This window comes from Larimichthys crocea, chromosome XXIII (genome assembly GCF_000972845.2).
Source record: "Larimichthys crocea isolate SSNF chromosome XXIII, L_crocea_2.0, whole genome shotgun sequence".
NCBI lineage: Eukaryota > Metazoa > Chordata > Actinopteri > Sciaenidae > Larimichthys > Larimichthys crocea.
The window spans coordinates 10,341,208-10,357,499 of NC_040033.1; the positions used below are offsets into that span (position 1 = coordinate 10,341,208).

Sequence of the window (16,292 nt, forward strand, 5' to 3'; positions counted from 1 at the left end):
CACTAATTACACCCATTTACAGACAGCTCTACCACCCACGGAGGACTGAACAAATACCTGTCACATCACCCGACTCAGAGACAGGAGGAACAATAGACCTCAACAATAGACAGTTTCAAACTATGACGATGTGGAGGTGTAGTTTTGGCAGGTTCCTCCAGAAAACCCAGCTACACGGTAATGTGGAAAGCAAAGCGAGGCCGTTTGGGGAGTCACTGGGGAGGAGTTGAAAAGCATAAATGGTTCTCTGGCTCCTGCTCGGCCGTAGCCCGATGGATTCTCCATACTGGAGCAGCTGTAGTCGGTTTGGGCTGGGCCACATCCAGGAAGGTGGGTGGGAAAGGGATCTCCAGTTGGATTTCAGTGTGCTGAGGAGGTGGGGGGAGTATTAATCGGCTAATGGTCTGTCTACACTGACTCTCTTGAGCTTAAAGAGGGAGCGTGGGAGAGGTTTGATTCTGGTTGTATATATATAAAATCATATGCATTTCATGTATGAGCCTTTTTGATCTATTTTAAGCATAAAATGTAAACCAAACTCCCCCCAACTTACAATCAAGAGACGGAGACGTGTAGTCAGGCCATGGATTGATTAGATTTAATGATTAGGACTCAGATGGACAACCTCCCTCTCCCACCCTTTCAGTCTTGCATTCCTGAACCAGAGTGTCCTCAACACAGAGCACACAGACAATAGACTCTACATTCAGACAAATCCCAGAGCCAGAAAAACACATGATCCAGGCGAGTGTCTCAATCAGATCCCTTTCTGTTTGGATGCCTATTAGCACTAGGTTCAAGTAAAATATTCCCTCTAAGACATGTCTCCACATATGAGTACAAAAACAGACATTAATGAAAAGAGAAAAAGAAAAATTAACACGTACACATTGATGTCCACTTTAATAAAAAAAAGAAAGAGAAAAAAACAGTCCAGTAAAGAGTGGAAAACCCACAGAACTGAAGGAGGAAGCTCTAACGCCAGGCTTGCTGCTTCTACGTGAGCTGACGATGCTAGACAGGCGGCATCGGGAACACACGAGCGGTCAGAAACAACAGGAAACATAGTGGAGGTTTTTTTTTTGTTGTTGTTGTTGTTGACGACGAGAGTGATGTGCCGCAGAGGTGGAGAGACGTGGAGGCTGCAGAGCGGCTAGGGGATGGAGATGATAGGAGGGAAGAGATAAGCAAAGAGGAGATCCCCAGTGGGGTTTGCAGCAGGGTGGCGGTCCAGTTTGGCTTGAGCGTTCTGCCTCAGTGGCATCTCTGTGGCGTTTGGCAGTGAGGCTTGGTGCTGCGATGGATGGGGGACAAAGATGGGGAAGGGTGGTTGGAGGTGGTATAGAGCTCCGGCGGTGCATGGTGTCTGCTTCCCCTCCCTCGCAGTTTTTAAAAAGGAATTCGTCAGCGCATGTGTGTGTGTGTTTATTTTGACGTCCTCTCCCCATCCCACGTCGGCATGTGATGACAGATCAGCTAAAACCCACCTCACAGGAGAGAGGAGAGGGAACGAGTGGAAGCTAACGCACACACGGGCAGACACACACATGCACACAAACAACAGGAGTGCCGGTGCGTGCAGACATACATGCACAGGCAGATACAGACGCACTGGAATGCACGCACGCACACCCACACGTACACACACATAAACACACAGTGGGCATGAAGCAAACCCAGTCTGTGGGGTATACAGATATGAGTAGCAGTCTCCGAGTTTGACTCGTCATGTCTGTGCGTGGATACGATCGCTCATGCTTGTGCAGCTCGTGTGAGTTTGAACAATGTTTATTCCGTAAAGTCGGACTGATGCCTTTTTCTCTCAAGTCAGTCCTCCGTGACCCATCAACGGCCTCCACGCTTGACCGTGACCCCCCGCCTCCCGTGGCGAGGGGTCAGGTCATAGTTCATAGTAAGGCCACAGCAGGGGGTCTGTCACCCGGCGTGAGGGTGTCACATGAGTCTGTCTCCGCTGTCGCCTTTGACAACTGTTGCTACGGTGAGCTGAAGCCTTGGTCAGGGGTGGGGCTAGAGGCTGGGGCGTTGGCGGGTGGTGTCATAGGAGCGCACTACCTGGGATTGGGACACCACGCCGTGCTCCTCCTGAGAGAAGGCATAACCGTCTGCGGAGAGAGACGAGAAGAATGAATGTGGGGTGCAACACTTTTTTCAGTACTTTGGTCGTTTGCGTGCAAATTATAATTTGAGGCTGTACAAATTACCATAAAGCTGAATAGAGTTTCACAAAAGGTGGTATTCATTACAGGACTCACATGTTGGATTGCCTAACCATGTACAGGGGTTTCTATTTTTGAAAATATTGGCCCAATACCGGGAATCAATTTGTTGTTTCAGGGCTACATTAGATAGAAACATGGAAAACCGTGGCTTTCCCTTTCTCTCTGGTCTGCCAGATATTCAAATGACACGCTTACAAGTACACAAGCAAATAAACACATCAAACAAACCAAACAAATCAGCAGGCTTCACAAATATGTAGAAAACACTGTTTTCTTCTCTCTGTCTACATCCTGAGTTTATACTGGCTGAAACACGATCATCCAGAAACACAGTTCTCTCTTCATCTTTCCAGCGACTTGATAGTGACGCTTGACAACATCTGGATCTTGCGATTCAGTCCAGAAAGCTCCAATACCACAACAAAATATGTAAAAGTTTTCAGGCCTGTAATGAAGCTGGACTTCTATGATGTTATAGTGTGTGTGCGTGTTTGGGGGATGGAGACTCACGTGACACAGTCTGCTGCACCGAGTTCGAGCGTCCTACGCTTGAAGGTGTTTTCCTAAAGACTCTTGTCAGCAGATGGGCCCGTTCGTTTAGACTGCAGAGAAAGGAAAGAATTATTAATATCTCCAAGGGGATACAGTTATTGGCAATCAAAGTGAGGATCTCCACTACTCACACTACTACACAACATGACTAGCGTAGCGACAGGAAAATATTTATTTAATTAGCGCACATATTTCTAAGTGCTTCTGACACTTTTTTTACTCCCAAGTTATGAGCAGTGGCAGGTTTCTGAGAAACGTCAGAATATAATGTTATAACTCCTCACAGATTTAAGGCATCAGGATGATTAAAGACAGTCCTTCAAACTTCAGATATCCTTGAGCAAAAACACTGAAGAATATAAGCCAAAAGTAAATTCTTCCTTCATGGATCAATGTTGAAACACAGATCAGCGAGCAAACAAACTGGATTTCAGACCAGAAAATCGGCAGGAGGTGCATTTGATACTGACTGCTTCTGACATCCAATTTAATCCAACAGTAAGTCATAAACTGGCTGCAGGGTAAAAGGACATCCACAGTAAACTATGCCCCAGCCCCCACTCCCACCCTTCTCTCCTCTCTCCTCTTCTTCCCCCTCTTTCCAAGAAGAAGACTGGATCCTCTGTTCTGAGACCACACGCCGTCACGGCTGCTCTCCTCCCGTGACCAAAAATAACTAAGCCCTTTCCAGATATTGGACGCAAATGCATGCACGCACACACATGCACTCTTATTTCGTCTCATACTTCTTCTCCAGTCTTATCACCAACGTTACAGCCATTAAAGTAATCAGGCAGAGGCGTTGGACGTAAAATGCAAGGACACTTGTATCAATGATTGCATCGGAAAGTCGCTTTTTGCCAATTTCATTTGAAAGAACACATTTGTCTTCCAACGGAGCACTAAATTCACACAACAGGGGTTTCCCTGGCTCCCCTGCTGATCAACGAAGTAATTATGGACTAAAGCCAGCCATCCCCAAGGTTAAAATTTGGATCAGGCCGTTAGGAAATTCTTAATACTGTATGTGACTGTTGGGAACCTTCACTAGAGTTTTTGTCGAAAAAAGAAAAAAGCGATTGGCCCTGAAGTTTGCTCAAGAGGTCTTTGGCCAAAAAAAATGATGTCTGTTAGATAGATGACGCCGCTGAGTGAATGATAAAAGACTAAATGGTGGCGGAACAAATAAATGAAAGGCTCATGCATCAGTACGACTCAAGTTCTGTAATGTTTCTTTTTGGCTACCGTCCGATTCAAAAAGGCTCAAGGATGTGCTTCGTTTGAACTCTTCCCTCGAGATGCTGCTCTACTTTACCTTTCCACCCCTTCCCCATACCTAAACCAGGACCTCCCCAGGAACTACAAACACAGATGTGCTCGTTTTCATTTTGCTCCGTTGCCTATTTGCCCACAGCTACTTTAACGTTTCTTATTCTAAACGAAGAAGGCCCCAGGATCCAGTCCTGCTTTCCTGGGTTTAAAGCAGGGTCAGTCCAGGACGGGGCCCTGCGTAGGGGTCAGGAACAGCAATGTGGTTACCCACCCTTTCCCTCCCCAATCTGAAAACATACCTCAAGACTTCTCCAGTTCGTTTTAAGGCCCATACTGCTCTGAGAAAGCAGCTTGTGTTGGTGACTCACTCACATCTGACTCTTTATTACAGTGAGTCATAACAGAAGAACATTATAACTCTTTCTAATCCTTACTAGCAAACACTGGTGGAAAAGGTACTCGGATAATTTATTTAAAGTATTAATGCCACTGTGCAAAAATACTCTTTAAGGTGTAAGTCCTGTATTCAAAGATCATACAGAATCATGAGTTCATAAGGTTAAACTTCCTTCTACCAGCCATGTTCATATTTTATTATCATTTTCCTGGTGGATGGTGCTAATTTTCCACCCTGCTGTGGCTTTAACATATACGGTGCATTTTAATGTTGTAGCCAGAGGAGGTGGGGCTAATTTTAAATTACTTTAAATGCTGTTTTTTATCTACACTTCCCTCTGAAATGTTGTAAAATAGAAGTTTAAAGCGGCATAAAATAGAAATAGTCAAGTAAAGAACATTTCCCTTAAAATTTAACTTGAATACAATACTTGAGTAAATGTATTTTGTTACTTTTCAGCTCTGATAGCAAATATTAAAACCTCTACAATCATACAAACGTACTATATCTATAACAGCTCTAGTAACACCACACACGCAGCTAAATCACAGGGAGAGCTACAGATAAATCCAGAAGACACACCAGGTCTGTACAGCAGTTCAAACTGATCCAACTATGAAGCAATCCAGAGGTGGAGGAGTGGAAAACAAAAATGGACACAAGGAGAAAAATTAAAGTTTCAAAATCCTTAAAACTGAAGACAAAGAGGGGAACGAGTGATAACAAACACAGAGAGAGGAGTGGACTAAAGTTAATGGAAAACAAGCGAGGGTCACTCCAAAGCAGCCTGCAGTGGGGCACACAGGTCATTTGAGGTCACAGTTCACACAGTGGGATAGTGCAAACCCAGAAACTACCTCTGTGAGCATGTGACAGCTCTGACGCTACAGCGGGGCCTCAGCCTTGGCTTCGGCTTCGGCGCTGTGGTCGGTGCTACCGGGGAGTTAGAAATACCATTTACTGTCACACATACAGAAACTTACACTCATTGACCTATACAATGTAACGCAACCCGATACAACAGCTCTGCCACATATGCTTCCTTTATGAAGCTTATAATGGCAGGTCTGTTAGTGAGGCCGCAGTTAGCGGTGGTGTTTTTGGACACTGAAATGTGTTTCTAATATTCTATTCGTGTTTGCACAATGGCAACACATTAGAAACATCTCTCGATATGAAAGATAGTGCAGTCTAGCTCAACACCACTGCAAACTACAACCTCAATAATAAAGCTGTTCCAGGTGTACCTAATAAAGTGGCGACTGAGTATTACCTATGTACAGATTTATACTTATTGTGTGCATATACATAAAGTAATAATATAAATATTAATGGATTATACTTGAAGACTGTATGCAACCCTATAAAAATCATAAAATAAATGAAGCAAAAATCAATGGAATGGTTGATGATACAAATAAAACTGGATGAACACATGCAGGTGAGAGCCCATGATGCTTTGTGGCATACTGTATATACCTGCGGCCACTGGCATCTCTAAGTACAGCTGCCCCGGGATCGACGGCCCGAGCCTCCAACTCCTGCACCTCCTCCAGAAGAGACTTCCTCACAGTGCGACGTGTGCTGCGAAGCAGAAATAAGCTCGTCGGACTCATGAAGGAACGTTTGAGTGTGCAGACACATGTGATTCATAATATAAAGTGTGCGTAAGTGTTGACACAGACTCAATATGGGTTATGTAAACGCTTCGGTTAAGTTAAATAGTCGCTGTATGGATTTCCCATGTATTTATATTAAATGTGTTCTACTTACGCCGTCCAAGCGAAGTCTTTGAGTAAACACGCAGTAGGCACCAGGACCAGACCTAGCCAGAAGTGCCAGCACTGCATCACCTTGCCAGCCTGCAATGACAACACACAGGCTCCATTTATTTCGCTCGTATATTAATTCAAATTGAGTATTAAGTCATTTTTTCTCTTTTTCTTTCGGCAGAGAAACACATGTGGAAAAGGCAGAGAGAAATGTGAGACAGGGCGCATTGAAAGCCTTTCACAGCGTTAAAAAAAAAAAAAAAAAAGGAGTTGTTGGCCAAAGATATTTAACAGCTTTCTCACACCCCATATCTACGCCACAAACTGGATTTATCGCAGTATTCCCACAGCTGAAACACAACGCTTCTATGATGCTGAAAGATAAAAATGCTAGTGAGCAACCACAGATCCCCCCTACCTGACTCCGCAGGCCAGCTGCAGCCAGCCTCATTGACCTTTCACCCTCGTCCTCGGTCTGTCTCCAGGGATTAATCTGGCATCTAACCACTGTCTGTCTCTTACTCCTACACATCTCTTTCTCCTTTGGCTCCTTCCAATCTTACTCTTTCACAACTTCCCTTTATTATTATTGTGCGTTCTTGTTGCTTGTCCTCGCCTGTAACCCTAAATCTCTTAATTTTCCCTTCATTACCCAATATCTCCTCTTTGCTTATCTGCAAGAGCTCTGCAGTATTTCACAAGCCTAGTGATACAGACGTGAACCTTTGAGCCACAGACACTTCATGCGCTGCAATGTCCCTAACTTCCACTACTTTATTGCCCACATTATGTGTTTCCTGTGTGTTTGAATCCGGAGATATAGAAACAATTTGGTTCCCAGAGGGACAGGAATCAAGGAATATTAATCAGAAAACCATTAGGAAATGTCCTCTATAGCAGCTGGAATCAGAACTAAATCACAGACACATACTCAATGTCTTTCTGTATGTGACAAACACCTACACAGAGAGGAGCGCAGTTCACTTTTACAGCTCTGGACACGCAAAGCACACTGTCTTTATAAACTCTGAGGATGGAGGCATGCTAAATGATTTTCTCTGATTTGTTATATCCATAGAAACAGACTGTTGGTCTCCGGCGCTTTATAATCACCACAAATCACACATAGTTGGACACGCATGGTGCTTTAACTCACGTATGCACAAACAGAAACGCACACAGCTCTTTTCCATCCTCGTCCTCCGTGGACAGATGGAAATATAGATAGCGGCAGTAGAGGAAATAAGAGAGGTAATAGGGGTAGTTAGGGGGGGATGATGGAGGGTTTGGGGAGGGGGCGTGAGTGTCTCTGACCATTCCCCAGTTAGACTGAGCAGCTGCAGAGATATTTGACCGCATTCCTGATTTCTGACACAAATTGAATTAATGGGCTGAGGGGAGTTTAGACGGCCCTATTCTCTTCCCCTCCCGAGACTCTCTACCCACTCAGTGGGGTACCTCACCTCAACCCCCGCCTGATCCCCAAACTCTAAAATGAGTCTCTCAATCAAGGGGTCTACACGTACACGCCCATCACCACTACTGGTAGTAGCAGCAGCAGCAGCCCACCCTCTTGAATCAACACCTCCACAGAGGGCAGTAAAAGACCGGGGCTCGGGTGACACGCAGCAGGTGCAGGAAGCCTGGTGAGAGGGGCTGGCAGGGCATAAATCTCCCCTGGGGCTCCAGCAGTGCCGACGTGGAACACCCAAGAGGTGAGTCTCATAGGCGCCATGTATTGGCAACTAAGAACAAGGGAGGGGCAGGTGATGGAGGTTGCAGAAAAGAGATGTAGAGGGAAGGGCTATTTTAACCCCAATCACCCCCCGTTACTGAAATGAGTGACATATGTTTATGGAGAGAGACTTGCCTGGCCCAGCATGTCGGGGGCGATGGGGATGGTGGGCCAGATGGCGGAGTAGACAGCGAAGAAGACCATCCAGAGAATCATGCTTCCCCACACCGCCAGGTGGGAAAACTATGAGAGACGTACAGAAGAGAGGGAGTGCAAGAGAGGATGGAGATTAAGAGGCAGCATGAGGTTGAATAGTTTACATACAGCTCATCCGAATATACACAACCTTTCCCTCCCTCTTTCCCCTGTCTTCATCCAGCTCTCTGTGATCTGCTGTAAGAGGACACTGTGTGAATTCCAGCGGGACCCCGCTTCATTACTGCCAGGCTGTTGTGTGGACAGCTGAACGGACAAAAGTGTCAGCGCCCTTCTGTCCATCCTGCCAATCTCTTTCTCCCTCCAAGCAGTAGAAAGGAGCCAAATCATGTCACTGCCCCAGCTACTGTTGTCCTAAATTCAACATCCAGCTCTGGTTTTGTTCCAACACAGAAAGTTTGAACCAAACACTTGCTCGGATTCTTAGCTTTATTTCATTATTCGCAAAGTTCATGCACAGTTGTTGGAAGTTTTGCCTGCATGTGTGCCTGTAAGGGCCGTCTGTTGACGGTCTGGGATACAACACGTGTAATTTCTCAGAACTTTTGTGTAGTCGAGGACGAATGCCACGTACAATTTCACCTTTAAAAAGTGTTTTTTTAATTATTACAGCAGTTGTTTTTTTATTAATAGCAGCAATGTCTGTCGATTTACTGTTTAACCATGACACTGTGGTGTCTGCGTCCTTGATGTTTGTCCTGGATGTATGCCCTGAAATTTCCATCAACAGCCTCTATAATTTCAACATTGGACAGTAACCAAATATAGGAGTGTAAAAATACATTTCTCATGACTCGAATAGAACATTCTTTGAAAGAAATGAGGGCATCTGGGCTTTAAATTAACTATGTTAAATGAAATCTGCGTCGCTCTAATGTTTCTGTATGCACTAGTCATCTAGCAGATGGTAATCTCGCTGTTTTCTGATCTGTTTTTCTCCTTTGCCATGCTTTGTCGGAGCAACGATGACATACAATCGTCCTTTGCAACTTTCACCTCTTAAAACAAACACAAGGTCCCCCCCTGTGGAGATTTAGACCTCTAGTAGCCCTATGGATCTGTTATTGTAAAAGTGTGTCCCCCCCTCATATTGATCTGTATATCACGACTAATGCCAAGATATGCTGCAATGTGCCAGCAAATGCATAGAAGAAGAATGAGACCGCAACGATGCAGATTTATACTTGGAAGTTTTTCATGAGGAACGAAATGCACTCGACATGATGCATTTTCTGGCGAACGTGTAAACAAAGTTTTGTTTGTTTGCATGAAAGCTCCACTCCACAACGTTGTTGAAAAGTGTTAATTTATCACATTCAGGCAGAAGTGCATACGTTTGAAATATGTATCAGGAGCTACTGAAAAAACAACTGGTTGGAAGAAGAGATGCAAGCAACCCTAGTCGAAACCTCAAACCTTCACCACAAGATCAAGGTAAGCCGCAACTTTTCCCATGTCTTTCCCCGACTATGAAGCATTTGGACCAGGTTATGTGAAACCCTCACACTGAAATCCTCACAGAGCGGCAGCTCCCGCCCTCCTCCTCCTCTTTATTTATCAACGGTTGAGTAAAATACAGCACATGTGGTGTGGCATATTGAGAGTGTGTTACTGTTCCTACCCTGGTCCAAGCGGTGGTCTCCATTCCAGCTTTAAGACATACTGTAACTACCACATACTACACACACACACACACACACACACACACACACACACAGGAAAGGAGGGAGGGCAAATAAAAAGAAAAAAACAGAGAAACAGGATTAGTTTGTTGGCAAATGTGGAGATAATAAACATTAATGTTATACAGTAAACCCGTCAATGTCTGGCAAAGTACTCAGCCCCCTGCAGTCCACACACACACACACACACACACACACACACACACACACACCCACACACACACATACACACATACATACACACATAACACAACAAATAAACATGCAGACATTCACATGAGACTGCAGGGAGTGAAATGATATTGAGACGGTGAGATGGAGAAGAGATGGATGAGCGTGGAGAGGAGACAGACTGGCTAGACGAGACTAGATTGACTGGAGACTCAACGGCTCTGAGGAAGCAGCACAACACAAACACTGTGCAAATCTGCATGCCAAGAGATACAAATAAGAAAAGAATACAAATAAAAAGACAGAAAACACAACTAAAAATGCTTACTGTGTAGACCATATTCCCAGCAAACAGGTAGTCATTTCCCTGCCCGTCACTGAAGGGAGAGTCTGTGGGTAAGACACACACACAAACACACACACAGATGTAACAAAGTGTTACCAGCCAGAGTTATGCAAATGTAGAGGAGTTACTCCAGCGAGTCACTTACCATGCTCTAACATTTTGAGCGGAAACCAAAAGAGAATAATTGAATGAATCAGTGCATTGATACAGTGACCCCAAAACACCTGAAAAACAGGGAGAAGAGGAGGAAGAGGAGGAAGAGGGAAGAAAAGAGTCAGTGCAAACCAATGCCAAAGCACATATATGCCCCCACACTCCCACACACATAAAAACAGAAATTCCTCACAGTTACATACAACTTCCACTGTGTTCTTGGCATCAAAAGTGCCCTACTGTACTGTACACACACTCATACAGTAAGTCGGGTTGCTGGTGTACCCTCTAAAATGAAAGACTTCCTTATTCTGGCCCTATGAATCTCATTAGCGGTTGCCATGGGAACATCCCAGTCTCCAATACCACTCGTTTACTTGCTGGCGTCCCAAACAAACAGCAGGCATCACTCGTCAGCACCGCAGACGAGAGCCCGCAAAGGCATGACGAGACAAACCGTATGAGGAAAATGACAGATACAGCTTTGATTTAAGTTGCAAGCACATGGCGTGTGCGTGTTTGTTTGTTTTTGTGCGTGTGTGAGTGCGTGCAGACGGTAAATGTGCATACCTTGGTGTTGAAGCCCTCGGCATTCTGGGTGATTCTGTAGAGCTGTGGGAAACGGAGCATGTTCTGCTGGCTGCAAGGCCGGTCGAATATCCCCAGAGTGAACGGAGGCAGTGCAGTAAATATCTGCATCACACACACAGACAAGATGCAACCATTAAAACACAGACAATGACACTTAAAATAATCAGTATTCATATCTGTCTGTCGCTGTTAAAAGGAATTTCACAATGTTTTAACAATGGGGAGCCTGAAGGCGCCTCGGTTAGAAGTAAGTTAAGTTAAGTACACACGGCAGTCACGAAAAAAAATACTTTTAAGCACAAACATTTGACAAAGAGCAGCGATAAGAAGACAAAGTAGAGAGCGAACGATTGAGAGATAAGTAGAGCGTGAGTGACGGCACTTGACGTCAACAGGGAGGAGGGGTGAGGACGGAGGGAGAGAGCGGAGAAATGGAAAAATAAGTGAGACAGTTTGGAGAGGGAGTGAGGGCGGGTACTCACCACATTGTAGAGGCCTATACACCACCGCTCAAAAAGGATCTGGCCAGAGAACCCGTTCACAAAGGCAAACCAGAGCTGGGACACAAAGAGAGGGATGAGAGGGGATGAGAGGAACAATAGCGGAGGGTAAATCTGCCTTAGGGAGGTACTGATAGTGGAAACGGCAGCCAAATTTGTGCCAGTGTTTACAAAATTATACAGACACGTGATAAAATAACTCCGGCAACAAAAGGGAGCAGAGGAAACCAGAAATCCTGTCTGTCACTTGTTTTTGAGTTATGACATTTCACTTGGCAGACCCTCAAGATGAAGGTATATCATAGTTTACAAGACAGAGAGAGAGCAAATATTCTTCTTTCATAACTTTCGTTAAATGATTTCAGTTGGCAAAATCAAGTTAGTTTTAAAAGGACGTGAAAAAAAAGTCACTCATCCGTTATAAAATGTATTGTTATTATGGAAACTCATACCCGTCTGCACATCTTTACTAAATATCGTCTACACCGTTTGCTCGGTTTGTATCCAAAGCATAGTGATTCATCTGGCAAGAAAAAAAATAAATGCATTCCCTTACAGGTCGTGGAGAGGCGAGAAACCACTTTCTGACTTTATGGAAGTTAATTTACCGAAACACGGTGTCTAAATGTGACTCTGGCCCAGGGAAAACCATCATTAACACCCTTACACAGACACACACACACAAATAGAGTAGACACAGGCTGATCTGAGTGCAGATAGAGAAAATGTTTGGGCCCGCTGGTGGGAGTTGTGGCATTCCTGGGCATACAGTGGAGCATACAGCCTAGGGGTGAGGTCAGATATACAAAAACACACACACACACACACCCATCCCCCTTATTCTGTCTCCACCAAGTGGACAGAGACTGTCTCTAACCTTTGGCCTAGAGCAATCCGCAAGGAGCCAATCATGTGAGATAATCATGGAAACACACACACACACACACATACAAAGCACAGGAGTGGTGGCGTGAGCGGGACAGTACGCTACGGGCTGTGTCTCCCATGAGGACCTGCACCTGCTGGCATCCTTAATGTCAGACAGAGGGGTGAGGGAGGGTGGAGCACAGCTGACAAATACCTCTCATAACAGGCAGACCAGGGCCGCAGTGTGCCTGTTCATCACGCGCACACACACACACACACACACAAAGCTGTCAACCCTTGGAGCCAAGGTCTCGTCACTGCTGATCTAAACACACGTTTTTTTCTGTGCGTGTGTGCAAAGGAGACAGAAAGCAGACACCAGAAGGGCACCTCGTCCATCACTGTCAGCCATGTCGACAAACAGCTGCAAAACGTCTCTGTTAATGTAACTGAGTGTGTGTGTGTGTGTGTGTGTGTGTGTGTGTGCAAAAACAGAGAGGGTGTGGTGGTGAAGCTCCTACCTCTATAATGTATAGGACTACATTCTTATAGAAACAGTAGAGGATGCACTTGGTGACACGGTTGTAGCTCCACGCCCCGTGGACCAATAGCAGCTTCTCTAAGTAGGAGAACTGCCAATCAGAGACAAGAGAGATTTATCACTATAATTAGAAGAAACATAAAGAGTTCAAATGAACATTTCAGACAGACAAGGGGAATGGAAACAAGATGAAGAATGTGGCTGGGAGACAAGAAAGTCACACTGATAGAGATAAGTTGATGCCTAAAGGCGAAGAGATAAAAAAAACTCACACAGTGAAAGTGACAGAGTGTGTTTGAGTGAGACTCCTCAGTGATTAGGATAACACTGCATCATGTTTTTAATGGGCCACACAGAGAATGAATGGAAGTAAACATCAAATTTTAGCTGTCAATTAATTATTAGTGAAAAATCACAATTGGACAGAGCTCACAGTGACAAAAAAAAAACTCATTTTAGCCAACCAACAGTGCAAAATATAAATACATGTATTAAATTTACAAGTATTAAAAACAGAAAAGCAGTAATTATTCATGCTTCAAGGTCAAAAGATCAAATGACAAAATATCTTTCTGGTAGGAATTGAATATGATATTCATTAGTATGTTTTCATTAGTGTTTAATCACCTGAAAATACGATTTTTGCATTTTGCGTGCTGTTTATGTGAATTTTGCAGCCAGAGTTTTTACTACATGCTTGGAAGGAGAGGGTGAGGCGTGAGTATTCATTTGGTTGCAATCTGCGACTTCACTGCTAGCTGCCACTAAATCCTACACACTGGATCTTTAAGATTTATTGTCTTCACTAATAAATAATAACCAACAATCAAAACTGTCCTGGTTTGCCAATTTAATCACTTAATTGAGACATTTTTGTTCATTTGTGTTAAATGTTCAAGTGATTAATGTTTAAACTTTAACTTTAAATAACCAATAATTTAGGAGTTTGTGTAAAACTGCCCCAGAAAAAGAAGAAAAAGTTTCTATTTTCTCGTGGACACTCGTGATGAGCACCTTCTTTGTCTTGATAACATGATACTTGAGTGACCCCTGTGAGTTAATTCACCTTTCAGCTGTCCCCCTTCAGGGAGGTCAAAGATCAGAATCAGCTGAAACACTGAGCAGGTACGTATTCTGTGTCTCGCCTTAAGACACTTCGGGGATGGACAACCAAGCATGAATCCATTATCTACGTTCATGTAACGTATCTGTATGACCCTAACCCAGGCTGTCTTCTCCATGTCTCCGTGCTGTCACTGCATCCCACCTGTGCTATGGAGTAGTCAGAAGAGTTGGTGGCCTGCATGCCCTCGTTGCCGCTGATCCCCACGCCGACGTGAGCCGTCTGGATCATGCCCACGTCGTTCGCGCCGTCGCCTATCGCCAGCGTGATGGCCTTCACGTGTTTCTTCACCATATCCACAATCTCTGACTTCTGCAGCGGCGACACTCTGCAGAAACGATACAAAGAGAAAGATAAAGATGGTTGGTAGATATTGTGTATACAGCTGAAACAGTAGTAGGTTAAAGTGGGAAACAGTTGAAGAGATACAAACACACACACACACTCTGCAGGGCTACGTTTGCTTCTCTTCACCAGGTAGTGGGAAACAATGATTCCCTGTTCTGTTAATTAGACTCTATATAGCTCATGTTTGATGTGATTATATCTGTGTATTGGTGTGTGTGTGTGTGTGTGTGTGTGTTCAGGGAGCTTCCAGTGGTACTCCACCCTCTTGACCTGTATCACTGATCCTCCCGTTCATAACCGGTTCTGTCTCTTCGATGACAATGGAGGCTCGATTACAGACCCCGTTTGCCTCGAGGGGGGGCCACTGAGAGACGATAGCGAGGTGTCCTGCTGCATTTAATGCAAGTACCCTGGATATTTCTTTCATTTTATGTGTTGAATCTGCTGACAAATGAGACCACAGCTCCATCCAAGACCTGCCGCTGTATTGTTGGTCTGTTTGGCTGTTGGCGAGTGTTTTTGTCCTACCAGTCCTCAGTATTTCCCACCGCCTATCTTAGAGAAAGAAGGCTTTAGATTGGTGTGTACTGTAAGTAGAAAAACAAAAAAGTAGGAGACTGTTTGCTGTTCGCTTATGTTTATTCATGTAAGGAGCTAATTTTCAGTTCTGTTTTGACCTTGGAAACAGCAGCACGGGTCCATTTAGTTGCTATTTTGATCACATCAGATTGTTAATTTTGTGACACGGTGATAAAAACAGGTTTCTTTATCTTATACGCCACATACATTTGTATTCTAGCCTTTTATTTGTATAGCTCAAAGTTCAGCTTTGGGTAACAGTTGTTTCTTAGAGAGATCTATCGGTGAATAATCTCAGGAGGTGTTCGTGTGAGAAAAAAAAAAAAATCCAATCCCCACACACCGTGTTTACATTCTCCAAAGAGGCATTTCGAACCCAATGACTAGGCTTGAATTTGTCTTCATCTCTGTTTTCAAAACATGCTTTGTATGAGGAGGCGTTCCCTGCTGCCTGTCGGTCTCTGGTGCACAGCTTAAGTGAGTCTGCAACCTGTACGGTGAAAACAGGAGGAGGAGACGTGGGAGAAAACTGATACTCTGGTCTGGGGTTAAACTTGTATAACAAAGCGTCTTATATTTCCCACAGTACAGGACTACTGTAGTGGTTTATGTACAGTATGAGACAAAAACTAAACATTTATTTACCGCAAATTCATGCATATAGAGGTGGCCTATTGGTGGCATTACAAGAGATTCAAAATCCAGATATTAAATTGATTATACTTATTACCTGAGCCTCGGTGATGTAATAGGTGATAGTAATTTGAGTGTTAAAACGGGAAAATCCACTTAAAAGTTTGGACAATACTTCAAACATTTCCTATGAAGAGGAGGAGTCACTTTCACAATGTGTGTGTGTGTGTGTGTGTGTGTGCGTAAAGTACAGCTCTCACTCTTCGGCCTAGCACATGATATTACAAAATCTAATTACATGCAGCTGCATGAGCCATCACATGCAAACAGAAAACAATATGATGCTTTGATAAAAAGATATCGCAAAATGAAATTAGGAGCAAAATTATGACTGTTCGCGCACGCGCATCCGGCTGAAGCCACGGGTCATAAAGATGGTCTATCTCCTATGAATATGTAAGAAGGATCATGTACCGGTCAAGCTGAAATCACTGAGCTGGGTGGTCTGCTTAGTATTCATACATAGGAGTGTTCAAAAACACACACACATTTACACTCTCTCACACACACACAC

The 16,292-nt window shown here is 44.2% G+C and overlaps 1 protein-coding gene across 6 annotated transcripts in view; it reads right to left on the bottom strand.

Annotated features, from left to right (window-relative positions):
* Window positions 1-576: 576 nt before the first annotated feature.
* The window catches only part of atp8a2 (ATPase phospholipid transporting 8A2), a 46,693-nt gene continuing 30,977 nt past the window's right edge, over window positions 577-16,292 (bottom strand). For 5 of the 6 annotated variants that reach the window (XM_027274111.1, XM_019273719.2, XM_027274112.1 and 2 more), the window contains 12 exons: window positions 14,303-14,486; window positions 13,016-13,126; window positions 11,610-11,684; window positions 11,107-11,229; window positions 10,529-10,607; window positions 10,366-10,427; window positions 9,806-9,862; window positions 8,104-8,211; window positions 6,235-6,323; window positions 5,941-6,045; window positions 2,751-2,842; window positions 577-2,123 (listed from right to left, as the gene is read on the bottom strand). In XM_027274111.1, coding sequence (XP_027129912.1) covers window positions 2,029-2,123; window positions 2,751-2,842; window positions 5,941-6,045; window positions 6,235-6,323; window positions 8,104-8,211; window positions 9,806-9,862; window positions 10,366-10,427; window positions 10,529-10,607; window positions 11,107-11,229; window positions 11,610-11,684; window positions 13,016-13,126; window positions 14,303-14,486 — 1,180 coding nt within the window. In that variant the 3' untranslated portion in view covers window positions 577-2,028. The remainder of the gene's footprint in view (window positions 2,124-2,750; window positions 2,843-5,940; window positions 6,046-6,234; window positions 6,324-8,103; window positions 8,212-9,805; window positions 9,863-10,365; window positions 10,428-10,528; window positions 10,608-11,106; window positions 11,230-11,609; window positions 11,685-13,015; window positions 13,127-14,302; window positions 14,487-16,292) is intronic. The other variant, XM_027274113.1, reaches the window with a different exon arrangement.